General features: G+C 43.5%; 1 protein-coding gene across 1 annotated transcript; it reads left to right on the forward strand.

Moving 5' to 3' along the window:
- Positions 1–2,553: 2,553 nt before the first annotated feature.
- On the forward strand, positions 2,554–5,279 carry LOC135197823 (tigger transposable element-derived protein 1-like). The gene is made up of 4 exons (XM_064224967.1): positions 2,554–2,720; positions 2,832–3,130; positions 3,423–3,471; positions 4,394–5,279. The coding sequence occupies exons 1-4, from the start codon at positions 2,554–2,556 to the stop codon at positions 5,277–5,279; spliced, it is 1,401 nt and encodes a 466-aa protein (XP_064081037.1).
- Positions 5,280–26,885: the final 21,606 nt, after the last annotated feature.

The following is a 26,885-nucleotide window of genomic DNA, read 5'->3' on the forward strand; positions in this document are numbered from 1 at the left end:
CTCCCTCTCTTTCGCTGGAAGCGTTATAAGTATTTTTTGAGAGAACAGAGAGAGATAAACTACTCTCTCTCTCTCTCTCTCTCTCTCTCTCTCTCTCTCTCTCTCTCCTCTTTTACCGAGATGAAAGAATTTTTATGGTACTAGTATGTAAAATGTTTATTGATAACTTCAGTTATTTAATAATAATAATTATGAATTTTGTAATAATAATTACAAAATTCATAATGGTAGTGTTTTAAAGAGATCAAAATGACCTTTCCATTTCACTTGTAAGGATAACCCCTCTTTCTTACCGAGATGAAAGAATTTTTTATGGTAGATGCACGTGTTTATTTTATTTTCAAATAATAATAATAATAATAATAATAATAATAATAATATAATAATCAATAATAATAATAATAGAATAATAATATAATAATAATAATTTAATGTAGTAACAATACGATAACTAATTTCAAATGAAAATTCTTCCCTTTGTCTTTTTCTGTATCAATTTCCCTACCTCAACTCCAGTGATGCTCGGAGCTGAGAAAGTGACAATGCCATACAATGGTCAACAAATTTAATGGTTTTATGTAATCTCTCTCTCTCTCTCTCTCTGCTATTGGCTGTTTATATATTTCTAATGGTAAAATGTTTAAGATTACTTTAAAATACATTTGGTATTTGTGATTTCACATGCAATTGTTCCCTTGTATGCAATTGTTCCCTTGTAAAAAGAAAATGGATGTCTCAAATAGTAACAGTATGAAAGAAAACGTGCATGACTGAATACTTATGGGGGGACTGAATTATTTTCACATACATAACTAAGTCATTCAGTACATACATAGTATGTATTTATGTATAAACATAAAATGTAAGATTTACTTTAAAACAGTATTAATAATATTTCAAAGATTAATATGAACCATAATAGGATATTTTATGTATATTTGATGTAGGATGGTTTTTGTAAGGATACTTTGGTGTTTACATGTTTAGGATAGGAGTTTATGAGCATTTTTAGAGGAGGGTTCCAAACATTCGCGGATTCTAACTATTCGCGGGGGGGTCTGGTACGCATCCCCGCGAATACGTGGGGACCACTGTACTGTACATATGTAGCCTACTAGCCTATGGATTACAGCTAGAAGCCTACATATGCATGGTGGGCCTCTTTTTTTACAAGGAAAGAGAGGATGAGTGGTAAGAGAACTATCAAAATTATGTAAATCATATGGGTACTCACCAACAATCTATGTTGATAAAAGATGGCGACGATTTTGCCGTGCAATCGTCAAAGAATATAATATCGATAATGCTACCAGCAGTATGCAGCGAAACATCTCTTCCCTTCGTCACAACACGTTAATATATTCAACGTAAAAACCTTCATCTGACCTTTAGGCGTCTTTCCCATAAGAGTAAAAGAATCAGGGCTTTTGGATGCCACATAATTAACTCATTTATATGGGTACAATTTAAAGAATGCGGCAAACACCACACTTAATAACAACAACAAACAAAACTTGGACAAACGTGGTAGGTCAGTGTTGCCAAATGGGAATGGCAATTTCTTGCTAGATTTTGCTCCATAAAAGGCTAAAAAAAAATCACATAATACACAACAATGCCACCCAGCCAATTTCAACCGATTGCTCTCCTTTTCGATTCAAACATGTTTCTAACATACACAGTGTACTTGTACATTATGTTGCATAATTCCTAATAATTTTGAAACCTATTCTGTTTAATTCCTGAAAATGGTTTTGCAAGATTTTGTTCTTTTTTCTTACATGATATATCAAATATAGTAGAATAAAAGAAATATTCAACTTAACAGTGCAAAGATTTGATGTCAAAATACGTATGCTAGATGTACTTAAAAAAAAGTGCAAGTTTTCCTGCCAGATGCTAGACTGAAAATTTTCTTGCTAATTACCTCAAGAAAATGAAGGGTATCATTAAAAATGCAAAATTGGTAACACTGGACTGAACATGTCCGCGCATCGTACTACTACGCAACCATACGACTTTTCATTTTTTTGTGTTTTGTAAGATGATTTTGAAATTATATTTACAGTACAAAAAGTGTTTTATTATGGTTTTACTAGAGTATATGAAATATATGGGAAGTTTGTGGGACAGTGTAACTACTATTTATTACTTTGTGCGCGATAGTACATGCATACAAACAAGATTGGATGTATGGCAGTCATCTTTCGCATTTTTAGGTTAATAGCATTTTGTGAATGAATACACATTTATGATAAAAAATTATTACTGTACGTACAAATAAAAGTACAATGCTGTAGTATTAATGTAATCACAGGAACAAACTAATAAATGCGTACTGTGATGTGTATTTTTGTCTTTTGAATAAATGTTTTCCCCAAGATCAACACATGCAGAAGCGAGCCTGGGCGTTCGCAAAGTACGTAATTGAGCGAGAGAATCTTTATATGTGGCAATCTCATGTCCAGACCCCTCGTTCGCGTTCGTTAGATCGTTCAGTTAGCATCTTTTTAATTCTCTCCAGTTACATGTATTTTTATATTGACCCATACCATGGCTCCTAAACGTCCTGCTTCTGGTAAGGCTTCTGGCAAAGAGCCTAAGCGAGTAAGGAAGGTCATGACCCTCCAGCAGAAGGTGGAATTGCTTGATATGCTTAAAGCAGGCAACAGCTTTGCAGCCGTAGGTCGCCATTTTGCAGTCAATGAAAGTACAGTCAGGTATGTAATCGTTTATCAACGAAAGTGCTTATAATGTACAAATAATGCACATACGTATACGTATATATGCTGTAACGATAATTAATTAATGAATTTTCTTTATATTTTCAGGTCCATCCAGAAGGAGGAGGTCGAGAGAATGAGTACTGTGCGAGACCAGGATGTGGTGCGCATGGAGTCTGCCTTGGCACTGTGGATACACGACTGTCGTAAGAAGAATGTTCCCCTTGGTCATGTATTCATATGTGAGAAGGCACGGCAGCTCTACGCAAAATTTTCAAATGGCAGCGAGACCGAAGGCAGCGACGTAGCTCAAGAAGCAGACTTCTTAGGCTTCGACGAAGCCTCAGATGAAGAAGAGCCAAAAGCAGGACCTTCTTCAGCTCTTCAGGGGTTTCAAGCTAGCAAGGGTTGGTTTCAGCGATTCAAAATAGATTTCAGCTCAAGCATGTCTCCTTGCATGGCGAAGCTGCATCGGCAGACGTGAACGCTGCACAAAAATATCCAGAAACCTTCAAAAAGCTAATCAGCAACAAAGGCTACTGTCCACAACAGGTTGGTTTTAACTTTATGTATACGATTTTATACTTTTATTACATAGTTTAACTGAATTCCTTTATTTATTATTATTATTTTTTTTTAAATTTCAAACATCATTAGCATTATATACTTTATTCATTTTAATCTTTTTATGTTTTTCAGGTCTTCAATATGGACGAGACTGGCCTCTTCTGGAAGAGGATGCCGTCACGTACATATATCATGAAAGACGAAGCCAGAGCCTCGGGTTTCAAGGCACACTGTGGCGGAATCACAAGCTCAAAAACAAGCTGCAGAATTCCCCCCACATATACCTAATCAGTCCAGCTGCCAAAATCCCCCCTCAATCACATTTTCTTCATTACACAACAAATACAGCAGGACAATTGACCTACACCTATACAAAACAAAACAAAAAACCAAACACATGTACCTACCAACACTATACAAAAACAAATGAAAAAACAAAACACATGTACTTACCAATCAATCCAGTTACTCAGGGCTATCCTGTGCTGTCCATTGGTTGAGGTCACAGAAATACCAACAACAACACAAAAATCACATATAACAACAAAACACAACAAAAGACCACTGCACAAACAACACAACAGCACAGGCACAACAACTCTAAGCAAAAAAAAACATTAACTTAACAACAAGCAAACAACAATCAAATACGTACACACAAAAACTTAACCGACTTTCAATGCCTTCAAAGAACTCTACCAACACTACTGAACATCATCAGTTCTGACTAAAGACTGACTCAAAAACACTCAAAACACAGAACTCTAACAATCAACAGGACCAGCAGACAGCCCAGAACCTACCAACAACCAATTCAGTCATTAACTATCCACGCAGCAATTACACCCTCTCTCTCTCTCTCTCTCTCTCTCACAGACGTTGTCAAATGGAACTTCATAACTCCTCCATAACACAAAAGATAGGGTGACCCTTATCATGTGTGGCAATGCGGCTGGCTTCATGTTGAAGCCAGGTTTAATTTACAAGTCCGCTAAACCCAGGGCCCTCAAGAATAAAAATATGCATACGCTGCCGGTGTTTTGGATGCATAACTCCAAGGCCTGGATCACCAAAGTCCTTACGGAATGATGGTTCCTTCAAAGCTTCATTCCACAAGTTAAGCAATACCTCAGCGACTTGTGTATGGAGTTCAAGGTCTTGTTGCTTATGGACAACGCCGGCCACCCTGCTGATCTTTGTTATGAGGGAGTCCAGCTTGAGTTCCTCCCTGCGAACACCACCTCTCTTCTGCAGCCCATGGATCAGGGCGTAATCCGTGCCTTTAAGGCACTATACACCCGGAACTCCCTCGGTCACCTAGTCAAGGCAATGGATGATGACAGTGAATTCACGCTGAAAGGTTTTTGGCGAAAATTCAAGATCGCTACCTGTCTGAACGTCATCGATAGGTCATTGAGGGATATGAAGAAAGAGACCCTGAATTCCTGCTGGAAGAAGTTGTGGCCGGAGTGTGTGAACGATTACAAGGGATTTTCTCCACAAGAAATTCAGCATTTGGCAATAGATAATGCCGTCAAATTGGCGAAGATCCTTGGTGGAGAAGGATTCGACGACATCACCAAGGACGAAGTGGGATCCCTGATCGACACACACACTGAACTCTTAACGGACCAGGATCTGGAAGAAATTATTGACTCTGACATCGACGACAACGAAGACTCAACAGGTTCAGGGAACGAGGGGGATGAGGATGGGGGTCTTACCTTGGACTTCCTGAACAATTATATTAGGTTGTTCGAGGAGGCGAAGGAGACCATTTTGGAACGGGATCCTTGCGTAGAACGTGCCTTAAAGTTCGTCAATAGCATTGATGGGGCACTGAGCCCCTATGCACACCTTCTGAGCACCATGAAGAAGCAAGTGCAGCAGCTGCCCATCACAAGCTACTTTTCAGTGGCGAAGAAGGCCCCTCCAGCCCCTGAAATCCCTCCTGAAGAGGAGAAAGGGACGTCCCCAGAGGAGACGTAACTCCTCTGCTTTGCTGTGCAGTCTTATCTTCATTTCATTCGACTGCACAGCTAATTCACCATCATTAGTATCTTCAGTCAACATTGATCACTGGTGAGTACAGTACCAATTTGCTCTATGTAATATTTACCATTAAACTTTGAAATATTGCTATACATATACATAAAGTGATTTAGCATGACAGTTTAAGGTGGCACAGCACATATACTAATGTATTTGGTTTTAACAAATTTCTTTTTATTTATACAGGTATGTAGTACGTACATAGTTCAGTGCACAGCTGTCGTCTGATCATTACTCATATGATTAACTTTGTATATAAAAGTATGTGTATATAACTCTATATAGTATTTGTATACGATGTATATATGTATAGCCTAGTATTTATGCATTATATTATTAAAGTGTTTGAATGATGCTAAAGTATTTCAATATCCGAGGAAACAGTAGTAAATTTCCCCACAATGAAGTTGGGTACATATGTATATCTAAGATGACTTAAATTATAAAAGCCTTTTATGTATAAGCTAGCTTTTGCAACAGCACATATCTTACAAAAAATTAGTCATGTGAAGATGGTTTTAGTAGTACAAATGATATTGTACCGTTAAAAATATCAAAATGAACAAAGTCGCAAAGCCGATTCTATGTCATGTTTTTCCTAAACGCTTTGACTTAAAGGAAAATGTTATTTTGGTTTTTTTATCACTGCCACAAACCCATAACAATGTATTGAAAATGAATGCTACGTATATTCCAAACATTATTACTACGTAGCATGAATAGTACTATAAAAATTTTGAAAGATAATCTTGCTGTGAACGCTACCATAATTTGATTTTCATATACGTACATACATTTTTTCAGCTGGCTGGCCTTGCATAGATAAAAGTTTATTTCACTGATATGGAATTACTCCACGAATAGCCTTTTTATTATGAAGATATGACGATAATATAAAAGGTAAAAAATGCTTTTACGTATTTCGTTTACGCTTCGTCGCCAATAGCAAACAGCAATACTTACGATAATCTATGACAAATAGCGTTTGTATGACTTCATTGTTCGGAGAAGTTATATACGAATACTACTGCCAAAATAATAAAGAAGTTCGAATTAATTTTAGCCTTAATGTTATTACTACCATAATTACACTACTACTACTATTAAAATTTCTAAAAGGTTATCAAACAAAAAATGTCGCTTTGAACGCAACCGTATACATAAACCATTTTCATATGGTTATATGCTTACATTTTGTGGCTGGCCACTCCGATGATAAGTTGAGTGCAGTGATGTGGAATTATTCTTTGAAATGACAATTTGTCCAAAATTGCATTTTTCCTAACTATACAAACCTGAGGTCCTTTTACAATAAGAAGGTTACTAGCGGTAGCTGGATAGGTCGTAAGCTTTCGAACAAGGGGTTCGGTAGTTAACTGCTTGTCCGACAGTGTGCGCGCCGCGCGACTGGGAGGTGAAGAATCACTTCTGCTTTAGGCCCAAGCAAAAACTGCAGAGTGAGGGGTGGCATGAGGTGGGGCTATGTGTAAAAGGACCTCAGGTTTGTATAGTTAGAAAAAAGGCAATTTTGGACAAATTGTCATTTGTTCCGACACTGGATACAAACCTTTCGGTCCTTTTACAATAGGAAGACTCACTTCTTGGTGGGAGGAATCTGAGTCTTTTGTGAACAGACTGGTGTTCGCCCAACCTTGGAATGCCTCCCTGGTCGTAAGAGCGAGGGAGGGATCCAAGCCTCTGTCCGATTGATCGAGGTGTGCACCGTAGGATCAATGGTCAGACCTCTGGACCAAGTACTAAGAGAGAGGCAAGCGTATCTCTTCGTACCAGCAAGCAAGAACAAGTTCCAGTTTGCAAGAGGCAACATAAAGTTATGGGTTTGTCTCTTGTTGGCATCCCCTTCCCCCCCCCTTGTAGGAGGAAGTGGTGGATATTCGCTCACATCCCTAGTGAAAGGGATAGGATGGGGCTCTGTCGAGTAGCTCACCTGCATCTCGTCCTTATCCAGCAAGGTGACGACCGTATCCCTCTACCCACAGGTAGAGGGGGAGAAAGAGATGGGAAGAGGAGCCAGTCACTCTCTCATTCACTAATACATTCTTACAGTCACACCAGGAATCGATGCTGTTCAGCCTGCGAGGGTCTGGGTTAGCCACACACCGTGTTGAGCAGCCACCACGGGTCCCAAGGAAATCGATCCAAGGACCTGTGGGCAATATCCCGAAGGTAGAAGGAGGTGCAAGTGGTCTGGTTGTACCAGACCCCTGCCTTCAGTACCTGCGCCACGGAGTTCTTGCGGAACTCGAGGGAGTGTACTTCTTCTACGTCATCCTGGTGCTGACGAAGAGGCTTCAACACTCAGCCTGGGACGTCGAGTTTCCTCAGATAGCGCCGTCGCGCCTTCACAGGACAAAGCAGCATCTCCTTCGCATCGAAGGCGGTGAAGTCCATTAGGGAGGGGATTGTGAAGGACTCTAACCGATCGTCAGGGACCGAAGGGTTCTGAGTCTTCGCTACGAAGTTCGGTACGAAATCGAGCGTCACGGATCCCCATCCCCTGGATGCTTGACTTCGCAGGAAAAGTCATGCAGTTACCTCAGAGGAAAAGAAGGGAATGGTCGCATGACCTATCCCTCTTCTCGACTTCGGTGATGTCCAGTACCCATACTTGTCTATCCGTCTGCAGCGAAGTGTCTCGCATTCTCCTATCCCCATGCAGTGAAGTTCTTCTTCTCGGTAGTGGATAGGACACCGACACTCCATGGTGGGTGTCGATGGTAAGGGTACTGGGACAATTGCACACCTACGAATACGAGATATTTTGAAGACAAACTCAGATGTCTGCAAAAATCATTCGCATTATCGCAGTGCGATGCAGCGGGAGACTAGTATAGACTTCTGTTACCGTGCGGTAAACAGAAAGATGAAAGTCCAAGAGATATCTCTGTTGAAAATTCTCGCAATGTCGAAGGCGATGAAATCGAGCGTCACAGCAGTAGATGGTCCTTCATGTACGCGAGAATCCCCATTAACCCTTAAACGCCGACTGGACGTATTTTACGTCGACATTTTTTGTCTCTCGGGTGCCGACTAGACGTATTTTACGTCAACATACAAAAGTTTTTTAAAAAATTCGCGGAAAAATACTTTTAGGCCTACCAGCCAAAAACTCTTGAATCATGCGCCTTGGGGGATGCTGGGAGTTCACGGATCAAGGTGTTGTTTTGTTTACAATCGTTACGCAGGCGCGCAAGCGCGAATTTCTTTCTTACCGCACTAAAAAGTATCTGTGACACATCTCAGAAATTATTTCGTCACTTTGACATAATTTTTGTACCATTTTAAATTAGCCGTTAGATGAATTATTATATCTGAAAATGTGCGCATTTTTATGTAGAATACAACAAAAAAATACTCATGATTGTAGCTTTTATCAGTTTTGAGATATTTTCATATAAATAACAGTAAGTGCCAAAATTTCAACCTTCGGTCAACTTTGACTCTACCGAAATGGTCGAAAAACGCAATTGTAAGCTAAAACTCTTACAGTCTAGTAATATTCAGTCATTTATCTTCATCTTGAAACAAATTCGAAGTCTCTAGCACAATATTTAGATTTATGGTGAATTTAAAAAAAAAAAAACTTTCCTTCCCTCCGCGAAGGGATTCTCTCCCACAAATCTCTGAAATGCGTACGTTCCATTCTCGAAATATTTGCTCCGTTTCATATTAGTCATTTCATAGAGTTTTATATATGAAAATGTGTGCAATTTCATTTAGAATAAAACGAAAAACATTTGAAGGTTGTAGGTTTTCTTATTTTCGAAATAATTGCATATAAAAAATATATATAAAAAAATTCGACATTCAGTCAACTTTAACTCGTCAGATATGGTCAAAAACTGCATTTGTAAGCTAATATTCTTACGGTAAAGTAATATTCAATCATTTGTCTTCATTTTGAAAGAAATTGGAAGTCTCTAGGACAATATTTTGATTTATGGTGAATTTTTGAAAAAAAATATTTGCTTTTATGGTTTTACAATGTGTTATATACCAAAATGATTGCAATTTACTGTACATTACAACAAACAAAAAAAAGTAACTTGTTACCTTTAACCGTTTCGCGCACAGCGCGATTTGAATACAATTATATATGAAATTTCGTTTTTGCGCTATCATATATCGCATTATTTATATATGATAATGATAATTTTTTTCATTTCTGATGGTTGCATACTAAACTTCAGCAAATGACAAAAAAAAGGAGCCAAAAATGAACTCTTAATCTTGAAAACTAAGCGCGCTGTGATTTTTTGAAAAAAATATTTTTTCCACTTCCGCGCTCACTCTGAAACACCTCCGGCACACGGGAGACATTTTTTTTTTTACAGCTTCGGCGTTTAAGGGTTAATCAGAGACCTAAGTCCGTGATTGTTGGGCAGAGATACGGTTCGGTAGTCAATCAAAGCAGGGGAGAGAGACATAACCGACCGTGCATCTCGGAGACCCAGCTGATACTGAGCTGCTATCAGGCAGTTCAATACGCAGTAGCTCTCGCTGACTCGTCATCCTGAGTTACCAGGTAATCCATTCCACGACGGAATGCGTTCGGCTAGAACCATCGAGCATAAAAAATACGCTCGAGCAAGTATATTTAAACGAAATGGATTTCGGTAAATACAAAAGCTGATTTGGTGTTGTCGTGACAATAGCAAGTATCTAAAATCAAAACCGGTAACTCCTGGGAGGTTGCAGGCAGCCCCGAGTTGCAGTTCAATCAAGATACAATTCGTCTGTCACAATCCGTAGAGTTACCTATGGTATGCGCCTACCCCCCGGACAATTTAACTGCTTAACAGAATCATGTCGCGAGGGTAATATACGTAGTATATTTGTAGGTTCTGTACAACGACCTCCATCTTAAATTCTTTTCCACTCGAGGAATGAGAATAAGGATTGGAGATCGACCGCCTTCGTTCTCTAGTCAAGAGAGTGAAGGAGAAGTCTTCCCCGAAGGAAAGCTTCAATGGTGAACAGAATACCTAAGACGACAGTTCAAGCAAAACTGGATGTTCCCGTCCGTTCTTCTCTATTCCAGGTTGGTCACCTACTGTGAGATACTCTTCTTTCAGCAGCAGTCTTCTTCCAAATGCTAGAAATTCCAGGAATTCGAGCAAAGGCGAGGTTCCCGATTATCGTGTAACAATTATTGGGGATTCTCGTCTCGCTCACTTTGGACCGTGGTCTCGCCTAAGTGTTTGGAGATCGTAAAAAACTCGAACACTCTGAGAGTGCAAGAAATTCCGCAGAATTCTAAGCACTCTGCAAAACCCCCACCGAATTCGTCAAACGATATCGGCTGGTGGTCCTCTCAATTCCCGTAGAAATCGAGGATGGGGCAGGATCCCTCCTCAACGACCGGGGCTTATGTCAGGTAGGACCCGAAGGTCCCCCCGGTAGCGCAGTCCCCAACGTGGGATCCTACAGAGAAATCTCTGTAGGATCCCTCCCTCTGTAGCCATAAGGAGAGAGGGAATGGGGGAGGAATTGGATACTCGCTCGCCTTCCCAGCGGAACTAGCAGTTGGAGAAGAGAGTACGAGCAGCCATCGCCGCAGACCGTCAGAATAAAACGTGTTCCCAAGGAGGGTTACGAACTCGCACTGTAGGTAAGGGTCTGCCGCCACTGTGAACGTCGTCTGGGTGGGGCTGATCGACACCTGACAGGAGAGAGCCGATACCGTCCTCAGACTCATTCCAGTCCTCGTCGAGGTCGAAACCTCTCAAGAGAACCGAAGGGGTATTTAAATACGGTGTCCGAAGACACGTAGAAACGCCGCTGTCGCAGTAGAGGAGGTGGAAGTAGCTTGTTCGACCGGCCAGATCTGAGAGAGCCTTCTTGTCCGGAGACGAGAGAGACTACCTGGTTCAACACAGTCGGCAAGCTCCGATCGCGGCAGACCCACCGTCAGTTTAGGTTCCCTCTTCGGGCCCCAAAACGACTCGAGCTGAGACGTGGGCTCTGCTGGTGGGAGCGGCGATCCTTCCGCGAGGTCGTTGTGCTGACGAATCAGCGCCATAACCTCGGCAAAGTTCCTCTGGATCTCGGAAGTCACAGCATCTTGCAGAGTAGGACCGTCAAGCCCCTCGAACAAGAGCATATTCCGAGAACCTCTCCCTTAAGGAAGGGGAACAGCGACAGCCCTCTTGGTCTCCTCCTGCCACTTGCGCGTACGTCCTGGTCGGTGCGAAGATCGTGCCTGGTACATACGGCGTCATGACGGGATCGTGCGGGGCGCGCCCCTCACAATTACTGCGACGCTGTGCCTCGCTCTTCCCAGTGTAAACCGAGGAAGTTGAAGGCACAGGAGAGGAAGACCTGACGCTCCCCTTCGCTTGCTGGCTGAACCAGCAGGTTTGGAGGGCTGCAGGCGATCGCCAACCCGTGGTGGGGATCGAGCTGCAGGCCTAGTTGAGTCGTTTTCCTGGGGAGAACGGCTGGACCGAGAACATTGGCCCTGATCTCGTGTGTCAGGGGAACTGCTGCTGGTTGCCGTACCCGTTCGCTCCCACAGAAGCGACGGTCAGGCGACCTGCAGAGACCCTTGTCACGGTGAGACTGATGCTTGCTCTCACTGCGCATCACACCGCTGGCACCGCCGGCGATCGGGGGGATCTCTTCCCAGCCTCGGCCCGTGGCCGGTCCGAGACCGTCACGTCAACCCAGGTAGTCAGCCGGTCGCTACGAGAGTGAAAGCTGGCCTGGTGGGAGGCGCCTGAGCGGCTCTCACCAGCCTACCGCTCCGTGCCGTGAAACTGGCGCCAAGCGAGCTCTGGCGCCTGATTCTTGGCTGCACGGTCACTGGTAGGTGACGGTACACTCGGTATCTCTCGCGGACGAGAGGCCGAGACGGAACCTGGTGTAGTGGCAGAGCCCCTGACACCAGCCGAGGAAGTACCGGTGTTAGCCGGTACCCCTCTGGTCCCCGTAGTCTTCTTCCTTGCGGAAGAAGAGATGGGCCCCACTCCCGAAGGAGCAGGAGGACCAGCGGAAGAAACCCCCCGTCCCACCGAGGTGAGACGGGTCCCGAGAAGCTCCCGAGAGAGACTTCTTAGGAGGGAAGAGGCAACCTTCTTCTTCCTCGGCTGTGAAGCCTTGGAAGTCGAAGGGGAAGAGGCGGCAGCCGACGACGAAGACACCTTCCTCCTCTACTTCGTCAGCTTCCTCAGGACAGACGTAAGATCTGCCATCCAGGGCGAAGCCGGGGCTGCTGTAGCCGAAGCCACAGGGCCCGGACGCACCTGTATAGACAGACCAAAGTCTGGGGCAGCACCACCACGAACCGGGACTACGTCAGCAGGTATGGGCATCTCAGGAACGGCAGGAACAGCAGGCACAGCCAGCACAGCATTGGCAGGGACAGCCAGCACAGCATCGGCAGGAACAGCTAGCACAGCAACGGCAGGGACAGCCAGCACAGTATCGGCAGGTACAGCAGGCAGCACCGGTAAGACAGGAGGTGGAGCAGCAGCCAGCGACATCCTGGTACTGGCGGCAGGTCCAGGGGCGAGCTCTAGGCAATGAAAGTCTGGTCGCGGCAGCGCGGCAACCCCGAGCGGCGGCAGCACGCCCCCCCTCGGTACGGCGAACGGCCCTGCACAGCGGTTGTAGGCGAGACTGTTACCACGTGAGGCGAGTATACCAGGTGAGGAGGGGCGGCGTACCCTGGAGTCGACAAGGTCGTTATCGTGGTCACCGCTCTATGGGTGACCGCAGCAGGTCCAGGCAGATAAAGCAGCAGCCCCTGGACACTAGGCACGCCCTGCAGACCGAAGGACGCCCACACCTGACCAAGGTTATCCCTCGTGGCAGTAGTACCTGCGGAAGCATTAGTAGAGTGATGGGGGGGGGGGGAGCCCCACCCCGAACGAGCGGCAGACCCCGAATACAATTGTACGTCAGGGCACCAAGCGCCCTCCTCCGCGCTCGACAGATCAGGCGAGGAGAAGAACCCGGATAACAGGCGCCCCCCCCCCCCCCCCCCCCCCCGAAGGGAAGGGCCATCCGCGGGAGCTGAGGGGGGGGGGGAGGCCCCTGCTTCCCCACCCCCGCACAGCACCCATTGCACCCAAAACAATATACGGCACGGCCCGAGAGCAATCGTGCCGTCAGCACCGAGTGCAAGGGCATAAGGATCAATTCCCGGTCTGAGCGGAATCTTGATCCATAATGAATATTGATGCAATCAATAATAATATATGAAAAAGAATACTGCAATTGCGATTCCACTTTCACACAAAAATAAAGTGCTCGTGCCGAGTGCATTCATGCCCTCGGCACCGAGCGCACAGGGCAAAATATAAATGAAAAAGAGTACTTACTTACAATTTCACTCACACATTTCCACCCAAAATTTCACATAAATAAACGGCTCGGGTCAAGTGCATTCGCACCCTCGGCACCGAGCGCAAGGGGAAAGGATCCATCCCGATTATGAGCGGAAACCTTGATCCATGATGCATTGATGCAATCAAAATAATATGTGAAAATGAAAAAGAATACTGCACTTGCGATTTAACTTTCACACAAATTAAAAGGGGAAGGATCAATTCCCGGGTAAGAGCGGAAACCTTGATCCAATAAATATGATGCAATCAAAATAATATATGAAAATGAAAAAGAATACTGCACTTGCGATTTCACTTCATACAAAATAAAGGGCTCGTGCCGAGCGCATTCGCGCCCTCGGCACCGAGCGCACAGGGCAAAAATAAAAAAAAAATAAAAAAAAAGGAGTACTTACTTACAATTTTCACTTACACATTCACCCAAAATACACGGCTTGGCGCGAGCACGCTCTCACCCTCAGCACCAAGCACATAAAATATAAGGATCAATTCTGGGAAACTTCTGAATTTCCCACACTTACGCCCTTCAGTCCCTGCAATCGTTGGTACAGGAGGGCGCAGAGAACTCATGATCCAAAACAAATCACTTCAATGTAATTGAATAATAAAGAATAGTGAATAATTGTACTTACAATTTTCAGTCACACAATGTAAACAGAAAAAGAAACACAACTATACGAAAAGCAAACAACGAAAAAGCGGGCAGAGAGCGAAGATAAGCACGTCTATCCACCAGCAGGCCGAAAGCAAAAGTGGTTCTTCACCTCCCAGTTGCGCAGCGCGCGCACTGTTGGACAAGCAGTTAACTCCCCAACCCCTTGTTCGAAAGCTTACGACCTATCCAGCTGCCGCTAGTAACCTTCCTATTGTAAAAGGACCGAAAGGTTTGTATCCCGTGTCGGAACAATAGGCTATTTATTTTGAAGATATGCCTATAATATATAAGGTAAGAATGGTTTTATTACCTTTATTGTCAGTTAATGTCATAATGTGAATCTGTTCATGTATGTTGGTGGTTATCGCACTGCAACTACGCTTAGCCTACCAATGAACGTCGTACATAAACCTTGAATAGGATATTTATTACGAAGATAGGACAATAATATATAAGGTGAGAATGGTTTTATTACCTTTATTGTCAGTTAATATCTTAATATGAGTCTTTTAATGTATGTTGGTAGTTATTGGACCGCGGCCGTAGGGTTAGCCTACCGAAAAACATCGCATACGCAACACAACAAACCCGTGATGCAGCGATTCAAACCCGATGTACCAGTGATGTAGCATGAGAAGCGGTCCAAGAAAAAACCCGTGATTAACTGGATCCGTGAATACTGATCCGCGATTAAGGGATGCCCCACTGTACTACAACGAAATCACTAATGAATTTACATTAATAAACGGTATCGTATAGAACGAACGAATTTCGCGTGCTTACGATAACGATGCTGCTGCCGAGTGGCCAAAAAAGCATGCCACTACGTAGATGCATGATGGGATCATGGGAGAGATGCTGACCAATAGGAGAGCAGGATCTTATGGCGGTGACTAGCATCAGGAACCAATGGAAGAGCGGGAGGATGGTGGCGAGTCTACTCAGTTGGCGGCGCGCGAGTTTTAAAATTGTTATCGGTGGTCCGGGCGAATCTTGGGACTTTATAGCAACAACCTTTCATATCCTGAACTATTTTCGTATGTAGAGCCAAAAAAATCTTTGTATTTGCTTTTGTAACTCGAATTTTTCGTAAGTTGAGCCTTTCGTATGTCGAGGTACCACTGTATATGATTATTACATACGTACTCGAATTTATATCTCATGTAAGATGCAACCGCCTTAAAATTAGCTCCAAAAGTCGCATGATACGCGAGTATACAGTGGTCCCCTTGTATTCGCAGGAATGCGTACCAGACACCCCCCCCCTCCCCCCCCCCCCCCACCCGTGAATAGTTAGAACCCGTGAATGTTTGGAACCCCTATAAAAACGCTAAAAACAGCTTATTTTGTTAGTTAAAACTCAAGAAAAACCCACTAACAATTTGTATACTTGGTTTTTATAATAGTTTTATCACAAAAATGATATTGTTATGATACAATAAAGTTTTATACATACTTACCTGGCAGATATATACTTAGCTATTAGACTCCGTCGTCCAACAGAAATTCGAATTTCGCACACACACTACAGGAAGGTCAGGTGATCTACCGACCTGCCGCTGGGTGGCAGGAATAGGAACCGTTCCCGTTTTCTATCAGATTTTCTCTACCACCTGTCTCCTGAGGGGAGGCTGGGTGGGCAATTAATTGTATATAGCTGCCAGGTAAGTATGTATAAAACTTTATTGTATCATAACAATATCATTTTTTGTAGGGAAAAACTCTCTATCACGAGAGTATATATAAAGTTCTAAAGGGTCCACAATAATACAAAGTGTAACAAGTCCGTGTATAATTTTGGAGACTTTACAGAAAGCTTTCGAACCCTTCCCTGGTCATTTTGGACTGAAGATGAACCCAGGGAAGGGTTCGAAAGCTTTCTGTATAGTCTTTAAAATTATACATGGACTTTTTACACTTTGTATTATTGTGGACCCTTTAGAACAATATCATTTTTATACATTCAACTTACCTGTCAGATATGAGGGCCTCAGAACCAGAGAGTCGTATATGCCACTTTTTAAAAAATGAGTAAATTGGCCTCAAAGTTTATCATTCATTACTCTGCTTCTAAGAAAGATATCGATTTAAACTTAGTTTCATATGAAAGCTATACTCTTTATAAGTTTTTTGTGAAAATTTGAAAAAAATTGTTGGGTGCGCTTGCGCGCTAGCATTCAAAATGTCTGCCAAACTCCCATTTTTTTTAAATATTTGAGTCATTACAAGCACTTAAACCATAATTGAATGTGTTAAACGATAATAAAGTGTTATCATATTGTTGTAATAATGATGATGATATTAATAAGAGTAATAGTAATAATACTGGTAATAATAATGATAATAATACTATTAATAATAATATGGATAAGTAATAATAGTGTGCTGAAAAGACGATACATTTTTGTGATAAGAAACCGAGTATTGCTAATGATAATAATGATAATAATAATAGTAATAATAATAACAATGGGAATAATAATAATAATAATAATAATAATAATAATGATAATGATGATAATAATAGTAATAATAATAATGATGATAGTACAATAATATTAGTACTAATAATGACACTGATGATGATAACCTTTCATCATCATAATACATCGATACTTATAATCAATCACAAGAAAATACTATAATAGAATAGTAATACTATTGTCATAATGATAATAATGATAGAAATAATAATATTATGATGGTTGTAATAATGATGTTGACGATGATAACCTTGAATCACCATGATGTTTAACCATCAATAATACACAATAATAATATTATCATAATAATTTTTTTTTACTACTACTACTACTACTAGGGCCCCCATCCTTTAATAGAAGCTGCAATGTGAAGGGGACTTAACTCGATCAGATTGCAGTCTGTTAGCTCCAAATATCGCTACCAGCTGTGACCCTCATCCACTACTACTACTACTACTACTACTACTAGTACTACGACTATTATTACTGCCAGAGGAAGACATAATGTACTCAAATAAAGAGTAATTTAGACAAAATAACAGCACAACACAACGGATAATCGTAATCTCCCGCTATGATCACTGAAGTGAGATGTAAACATGGGCGGGAGATTGTAAGCTGCGCGGTGATTGGTCGATGCTTACACGCGCCTTATGGGGAAAAACGCTCATTGGCCTAGAATTCGCTACCCGCGAAGTGACGCGCGCTCTCATTGGCTTAATCAGCGCTAGTGATATGCGTCGATCTGGTCCTCATGAAGCGTCCGAGCGGCTGCCAGCACCGCTCGAAGTCATGTTCTTTCCTGTAGCTAAAATCAATAATTCCGACTGTCCCAGTAGGAATTTCGACCGTATGTAAATGGTGGAATGGCCTAGAAATGCCTCAAATACACAGAGAAAAGGTTGCCAAATCTACCAGTATGCATAACTCCAAATCCGTGGAAGTGGCATATCCGACTTTCTGGTTCTGGGGCCCTCATATATACTTAGCTGATTCACACCATTGGAGGAGGGTAAGAGACAGCTAATTACTGAAATAGACAGGAATCACAACATACATTGTAGGTAAACAAAATAAACCTTGGTTCCTACCTGATTAGACGGAAGACTTCATGGCTACTGCCCAGGAGTCTGCTTCGTCTCAAGAGCCTCAGCGAGATATTGATCTACGGCTAAGAGTTCTTGTGGATCTGCCAAAGGGGTCTTATCCACTTACTCGGCACAGCCTCAAAGGCCTTTGTCAATGGGTGCTAATCCACTAACTTGACAACAACCTTATTCAAGGAGCACAACACCGATCTCAATCACCTGAACCTAACACCCGTGTTAGTTCTAAAGATTGAAAGGAGTTATCCCCAAACTCCTCACAAACAACCAATAACTCGAACCACAAAAGCACGCATACATTATAGCACGAAAAAAAATTTTTTGTACATCCCTACTAGTCAGATACATTCCCTAGTTCCTTACTGACAAAGGCAACGGCCGCCCGTGCGACATCAAGCACCCCTGCTAGTAGAAAACCAAGAACATATCTAACAAGAAGGTTTACGTACACACATAAAATTTAAGGATCAGTATTTGCTCCAAGCCCCAGCACCGTATCCGCTGACACAAACGGACCGAGAGAGAAGCATTTCTCATAGGTTACTCTGACGTCTTTTAGATAATGAGATGCGAAGACTGAATTACATCTCCAATAAGTCGCATCTAAGATGTCTTTCATAGACATGTTTCTATGAAAAGCTAACGACGTAGCAACCGCTCTTACCTCATGAGCCTTCACTCTAAGCACTTAGAAAGAGTCATCAGTGCATTTTTCATGAGCTTCTGTAATAACGCTCCTAACAAAGAATGCCAAGGCATTTTTGGACATGGGTCTCTTTGGATCCCTTACTGCACACCAGAGACCTTGTTGACAACCTCCAAGTTGTTTCTTCTTCTTAAGGTAAAACTTAAGAGCCCTGACTGGGCACAGTGATCTTTCTAGCTCTTCTCCCACCAAGTTTGAAAGACCTTTCACTTCAAAACTCCTGGGCCAGGGTTTTGAAGGATTCTCATTCTTGGCCAGAAACAGAGTCTGGAAAGAACAGATAGCAGAATCTTTCTTAAATCCAACCCGAGAATCAAGGGCATGGATTTCACTCGTTCTTTTAGCCGTAGCAAGAGATAACAGGAAAATACATTTTTGTGTTAAATCCCTAAACGATGCAAGGTGAGGAGGTTCAAATTTTTCAGATGACAGGAACTTTAGGACCACATCCAGGTTCCAGCTAGGTGTACGTGGAGATCTGGACTTAGAAGTTTCAAAGGATCTTATCAGGTCGTGAAGGTCCTTGTCTTCAGCTATTTTCAGGCCTCTATTTCTAAAAACAGCTGAAAGCATACTTCTATAACCTTTTATGGTTGACACCGATAACTGAGATTCTTCCTTTAGAAAAATCAGAAAATCGGCTATGTTGGTCACAGAGGTATCGGAGGAGGACAGCTTCTTCGCTCTACACCATCTTCTAAACACATCCCACTTCGATTGGTAAACCCGAATAGTTGACGATCTTCGGGCTCTGGCGATAGCACTTGCAGCCTTGCTCGAAAAGCCTCTCGCTCTGACAAGTCTTTCGATAGTCGAAAGGCAGTCAGAGCGAGAGCGGGGAGGTTTTGATGTAACCTCTCGAAGTGGGGTTGTTTGAGCAGATCTGTCCTGCTTGGAAGAGATCTGGGGAAGTCCACCGTCCATTCCAGTACCTCTGTGAACCAATCTTGAGAGGGCCAAAACGGGGCGATGAGGGTTAATCTCGTCCCTTTTGATGCCACAAACTTCTTGAGAACTTCCCCTAGCAGTTTGAACGGGGGAAAGGCGTAGGCATCTAGGCCAGACCAGTTTAGCAGATGGGCGTCTACCGCTATTGCTCTGAGGTCTTCTACCGAGGAGCAGAAGTTTTCTATCCTCTTGGATAGGAACGTTGCGAAAAGGTCTATCTGTGGCCTCCCCCACAGGGACCAAAGGCTCTGACACACTTGCGGGTGGAGGGTCCACTCTGTGGGAAAGGACTTGGTTCCTCCTGCTGAGCCTGTCCGCTCTCACATTTTTCTCTCCTTTCACAAACCTTGTCAGGAGGGTAATGTTTCTTTCTTCTGCCCATACTAACAGTTTCTTTGTCAGTTTGTAAAGGGAAAAAGAATGGGTCCCCCCTGTTTTCTGATATAGGCCAGCGCCGTGGTGTTGTCTGAGTTGACCTGCATCACCTGGTTTCTGACTTCTGGTTCGAAGCACTTTAGGGCTAGGTAAACTGCAAACAGTTCTTTGGAATTTATATGCCAGGCTTCCTGCTCCTTCGTCCAGGAGCCTGACACTTCCTTTGCTCCTAGAGTCGCTCCCCATCCTGTCTCTGATGCGTCTGAGAATAATATTTGGTCGGGGTTCCGAATAGCCAGAGACATGCCCTTGTTCTTCTCTAGAGGGACCAGCCACCATTTTAGGTGATACTTTACCTCTAAGGGAATCGAGAAAGAGTCCGTCAAGTGCCCTTCCTTCCAATTCCACATTTTCCTTAAGAAGAATTGAAGAGGGCGTAGGTGAAGTCTCCCTAGGGAAATGAACTGCTCCAGCGAGGAAAGGGTCCCCAGAAGGCTTAACCATTCCCTCGCTGAGCTGTGTTCTTTCCCTAGGAAGTTCGAGACTTTCTGGAAGCCTCGAAGGAGCCTTTCCTGGGAAGGAAAAGCCCGAAAACCCCAAGAATCCATCCGAATCCCCAGATAAACTAAGTTCTGGCTGGGGATCATCTGCGATTTCTCGAGGCTGACGAGCAATCCTAGAGATTGAATTAGGTTCAATGTCGTAGTCAAGTCCTCCAAACACTGGCTCTCTGATTTGGCCCTGATGAGCCAATCATCCAGATAAAGGGAGATGTTGATCCCTTTTAGATGAAGCCATCTGGCCACATTCCTCATCAGGTACGTGAATACCTGAGGGGCCGAAGACAGGCCGAAGCACAAGGCCCTGAACTGAAAGATCTTGCCTTGTATCACAAATCGAAGATACTTCCTCGACGATGGGTGAATGGGAACGTGGAAATAAGCATCCTGAAGGTCTAGGGAGACCATCCAGTCTCCAGGACGCAGAGCTGAAAGAACCGAAGCAGACGTCTCCATGGAGAATTTCTTCTTCTCCACGAAGCGGTTCAGAATGCTCACGTCTACGTCTAGCACAGGCCTCCATAACCCCAAAGCCTTCGGGACTAAGAAAAGGCGGTTGTAAAATCCCGGGGAGTGAGGGTCCTGCACTATTTCGATTGCTTCTTTGTTCCACATCGTTTCCACCGTCTGAAGGAGCATCTCTCTCAGAACAGGGTCCTTGTACTTTGCCGACAGTTCCCTCGGTGTTGTAGATAAGGGAGGTCTGTCTTGGAAAGGGATGATGTACCCCTTCCCCAGAACAGACAGAGTCCAGGAGTCGGCTTTCCTCATGGCCTAGGCTTCTACAGGTGTTTGGAGGACATGAGTCCTACTTGGATTTCTTGAACGGACGGAAGGAAGACCTTCCTCGTTTATCAAAGGTCTTCCTTTTCGTTGAGGGTCGTGATGAGGAGCCTCCACGAAAGGGCACTAGAGGAGTACGAGAAGCTTTCTTGGCAACTGGTACTGCAGGGCGATTCTTTTTAGTAGACTGGACCAGGAGATCCTGAGTTGCCTTCTCAGAGAGTGAACGCGAGATATCCTTCACTAACTGAGAAGGGAACAGGTGATCTCACAGGGGAGCGTACAGCAGAGCTGACCTCTGAGTAGGAGAGACAGCTTTTGCAAGAAAAGATCCATAAAGTGATCTCTTCTTAACCACTCCTGATCCAAATAAGAACGCCAGTTCTCCCGAACCGTCTTGCACTGCCTTGTCCATGCAGGACAAGACACTATGAAGAACCTCGGAGTCGAGAAAGTCCGGATCCCGGGTCTTTTTAGCCAGCACCCCAAGAGACCAGTCCAGGAAATTAAAAAATTCTAAGACGTGGAAAAGTCCCTTGAGGAGCTGGTCTAACTCTGACATGCTCCAAGAAGCTTTGGCAGAATTAAGGGAGTGTCTCCTTGAAGACTCCACTAGGCTCGAGAAGTCTGATTCCGCAGAGGAGGGGAGCATCAGACCCATAGCTTCTCCAGTCCTGTACCAAATGCCTCTCCTGCCCACAAGCTTGGAAGGAGGAGAGCAATACACCGTTCTAAGTGTTTCCTTCTTCGTGCTCATCCAAGAGTTAAGCGATTGAAGAGCTTTTCTCATAGAGATAGCAGGTTTCATTTTCAAAAATGAAGACGACTTGGGTGCCTTGGTACTTGAAAAGAGAGATCTAGGTGAAGGAGGAGCTGCCGGATTCAAAGTGTCTCCGAATTCTTGTAGCAACAGAGAAGCCAAGACCTTATAATTAGAGAGGCCTTCACTCGCTGGAGTCTCTTCATCCGATACATCCTCTAATTCAAGAGTAGCAGAAGGGGAACGAGCCCGTTTGGAAGGCGCGTCTTCTGGAGACCTTCTCTCTCGAGGAGAAATGCTTCTAGTTGGAGAAGGACTGACAGATCTGGAAGTTCTCTTCTCTTGCATTTCCAAAGTATTCTTCAAAATACCCTGAGAAGTAGAAGTGGACACAGTCACTTTCGAAGGTCCAGCGTAAGTCTGTTGTTCCATTGCTAAAACGACTCGAACAGGAGATAAACTCCTGACAGAAGTTTGGTATAAAGGAGGCTCTTCTCTCTTGTCTGGTGTCTCGCGCCCAAGAAGTGCCTCGCGCCTGGAAGGAGATACACTTCTGATCGTGGAATTGCTACTAGCTGGCGCCTCGCGCCTGGGAGAAAACTGGCGCCTCGCTCCTGGAAGGAGCCTCGCGCCTGGTGGGAAGCGCCTCGCGCCTGGCAGGAGCCTGACTCCTGGAGGGAGGTTCGTTATAGAACGACGAATCAGAACTAGCAGGTTGCTCTCGCCTGGTTGGCGCCTCGCGCCTGACTGGAGAATCGCTGTCAGACGAAGACAACTCTCTAGAACGAGCCTCTCGTTTGCGAACGAGTCTGGAGTGAGGAGAACGCTCTGCTTCCTTATCCATTATAGAGCGAGGTACAGAAGAGGAAAACTTGGACCTCTTGATGGGAAGAGAAGAATCCTTCCTTCTTGGAGGATCTTTGGAGAGTACTCCAACAAGAGAAGTGATCCGATCCTGCATATTAAGAAGAATCCTCGTCGTTTCTCTGTCCTTGTCCAAAGGAGGGGAAGGAGAACGGTCCGGTGCAGGATCCCACGAAGCAGCAGGAGAGAGTAACAAACTTCTAGCTTTCTTCCTGTCCGAAGGCAAATCCTCAGGAAAACGCTCAGGACTAGAATCTATACGAGACGCTTTCCAGCTCCTCTTCAAGGGCCGGGAAAGATCCGTGGATCTCCATCCTCTTCTTGGGAGATGAAGTCTCCAAAGAAGAGAAACATTCTCGGAGAACGCTTTTACAGTAGCGATCTCTGGCAGTCTGAGGCGTAACAGAACCTGCCGAAGGGACGTCTGACTGGTGGGGATCCTCCACAACCTCCGTACGGCTTTTGACATTCCTTCTCCTCTGGGCTTGGGAGCTTGATAGAGGTCTAGGCCTGGGAGCATTGTGGAGCCAGTCAGACGCCCCCTCCACTACACTAGGGACACTTATGTCACTCTCCACTGCACTGTTCACTGTACATTCACTTTGCTTACCTTTCATTGCCGGCATCTTAAGTTCCATTTTCTTAAGGGTAGCTTTGAGATGTGCAATCTCCAATGTAGAATCAGCAGGACCTACGAAAGGTGAAGGGGCTGAAACAGGAGTAGAAGGAGCAATATTTATAAGAGGAGAAGAGGGTACAATATTACAAACCTGATCGCTAGATCTAGAACTAGGCAAGGTTTTGGAAGAAACCTTCCTCACCCTGTCTCTTTCTAACTTCTTTAGGTAAGAAGTTAGAGATTTCCATCCTTCAACACTCAAACTCTTGCATTCTTGACAAGTGTTATTTAAAGAGCATTCATACTTCCTACAAAGTTTACAAACAGTGTGAGGATCCACCGAAGCTTTCGGCATTCTCACCTTGCAGCCCTCATTCACACACATTCTCACAACATTTCCAGAGTCAGACATCTTAAAAAAATTTCCAAATCAATTCCAATCAACAGTCCACAATAGCGTATGCCAATACAACGATCCAAATACGTCACCAAAAAAGCCAACACGAAGATCAATTGCGATGCAAAAAACGAAATTCAGCCAGAGGAACTAACAACAATGTTGTCAGTACCGGCGACAGAGAAAATCTGATAGAAAACGGGAATGGTTCCTATTCCTGCCACCCAGCGGCAGGTCGGTAGATCACCTGACCTACCTGTAGTGTGTGCGCGAAATTCGAATTTCTGTCGAACGACGGAGTCTAATAGCTAAGTATATATCTGACAGGTAAGTTGAATGTATAAAAGGGATTTTGACGAAGGAAAAACATCTATTTCTGGGTGATTGGCTCGTGTCGCCCTGAGAAAGTCCTTAATATCATTCTTTCTAGGTAAAATTAGCCTAAAATTACCAGAGAAAAACAAAATTAAGAAAATGTCAGTAAAACTGACTCGCTCACTCTTAAAAAGAAGTGTCGGTATGATAAAGGGGCGAGTGTGGAACACTACCACGAGCCAAACACCAATTAGAACTTCCTGTCAGAATCCCCCCAAGAGAGAGCTGATACCAACGGGCGATGCAGCCTCTACTACTACTACTAGAGGACGCCACGGACAGCAGCGCCCCTAGCGGACATCCTTAAATAAACAGTTAAATACATCTTGTCCTGCAAGGGGGGGAAAACAAACTATAAAAAAGGGGGGGTTTCATAGGGCGACACGAGCCAATCACCCAGAAATAGATTTTTCCTTCGTCAAAATCCCTCCCTCGGCTCAGCTCGTGTCGGCCTATGAAAGAGTACCAGAGAAACAGACAAGATGGAAAAGGGAACAATGAAAAACAATTTAAAATGATGGATATAATATAAGTAAATCAATTACAGCATACAAATTAAGCACTTAAACTAACTATTATTTTAACAGTAAAATAATAAAATGTTAGTAATCTTAAAGTACTTAAATGGTAATTAAAAGTAAATTACAAAGATGCATGTAAAATAAGGAAAAATTGGGATTTACTTAACAAAAATACAAAATTCCAAAATATATACACCCATGTGTCCTACCCTAGCATAAAAATAAGGGTAGGTACACTGAAATCCATCATCAATACAAATATTCAAAATATATACAAACACATTGTGACTGAAGTTCATCATTAACATAAAATGGTGAATATATACAAACATATTGTGTCCTACCCTAGCATAAAAATAAGGGTAGGTACACTGAAGTACATTATCAGTACAAATGTGGATGTCCCTAGCAAAAAAAAAAAAAATAAGGGACAAACCACTATATGATACAACGGCTAAGGCTATGATGTTGAGTAGCCTGACGATAGGGTGAGGCATGTTGGTTGATGTAGGTAGAAAGGAGACCTGGATCTATATACTACAACTACTAACAGTATCAGGGGAAACTATGTTTCCCGCTGCTACTGCTGAAAACTTTAAAAGATTCCAAGGACTTTAAATAATGCCGTTTAAAGACTGTCGGGGATTTCCATCCAGTATACTTTCTAAGATCCTCAAAGTTTCATATGTTGGAAATAATTAATTGAGGTGGCTACTCCCCTGATATCATGTGCTTTTGGGAATGACTCAGGGTTGGCTTGTTTAATGAAGTAAAGGATTTGCTGTCTAATGCCTTTAACTGATAAGGTACCACCTTTTTCTCTCATGAAGAAGAGCACCTGAGGATCTAGAAGAAGTACGAGATAGAAAGGCTCTAAGAGTTGATACTGGGCAGAGAGAAGGATCCTGTGGAAGTGGGATAACCTTCCAAGGGGCCCACCTTGCAAGAGGATCTTCATTTTTGGCTAAAAAGCTATGATCCGGAGCAAGTAGAACTTCTCCTGATGGGAGGAATTCCACATGACCCGCATCCTGGATAGAGCCGACAGTTCTGAAATTCTAGCTCCTGAGGCTAGGCTTAATAAGAATAATGTCTTCCTCAGGAGCATTATGAATGTACAAAGATGAGTTGTCAGTATCTGAAGCTAGTTTGAGGACGTCATTTAAGAACCATGAACTGTAGTAGGCCTCTGGAAGGTCTAAGTCTAGCACAGCTTTAGGGATAGATGTGAAATAAGATTCAGTCAAATCTATCTGAAAACCTACTTGAAAGATTTTCTTCAAAGCCGATTTATGAGTGGTAATCGTGCTAGCAGCTAAACCTTTTTCAAATAAGGATCTGAAAAAGGATATAGCCAATTAACTGTCATGGTTGTAGTGTTCGATTCTCTCAAGAAAGATGCTAATTTTTTAACAGCTGAGTCATATTGTCTAATGGTTGACTCTCTCTTATCTGATTCTAGGAAGAGAATATTCTGTGGATCAATGTCAGCATCTTTATTAGCCGCAAACTTCATGAAGTCCATAAAGTTAGGGTCTGGAGAGTTCCTGAGGAAGCGAACACAGTCCTCATTTGTACTGATTGTTGGATAGTTTGGGATTGGGGATCCGTTGAGGTCGGAGACCAATTCCAAGAGAAGAGGATACCAGTTGCTCTTGGGCCAGTCCGGTGCAATCAGAGCTACTATCCCTTTGAAAGACCTTAGTTTGTCTAGGACTTTCAGAGAAGATTCACTGGAGGAAAAACATAAATTCTCCTCCACTGATTCCAATCTAACGACAGGGCGTCCGTGGCATAAGCCAGAGGGTCCAGGTTGGGGGCCACATAGCAAGGGAGCTTGTGGGTTCGCTTGTGAGGCGAAGAGATCCACTTGGAGACCTGGGACTCTCCGGCTTACCCACTGGAATTCCCGAACGACCCGAAAACTCCAGAGACCACTCTGATTCCAGAGGAACTGACCGGACAGAGCGTCTGCTATCACTTTCTTACTCCTGCCAGGTGAGTGGCACAACAGATGCC

Source organism: Macrobrachium nipponense, chromosome 23 (genome assembly GCF_015104395.2).
Source record: "Macrobrachium nipponense isolate FS-2020 chromosome 23, ASM1510439v2, whole genome shotgun sequence".
In the NCBI taxonomy this organism is placed as follows: Eukaryota; Metazoa; Arthropoda; class Malacostraca; order Decapoda; family Palaemonidae; genus Macrobrachium; species Macrobrachium nipponense.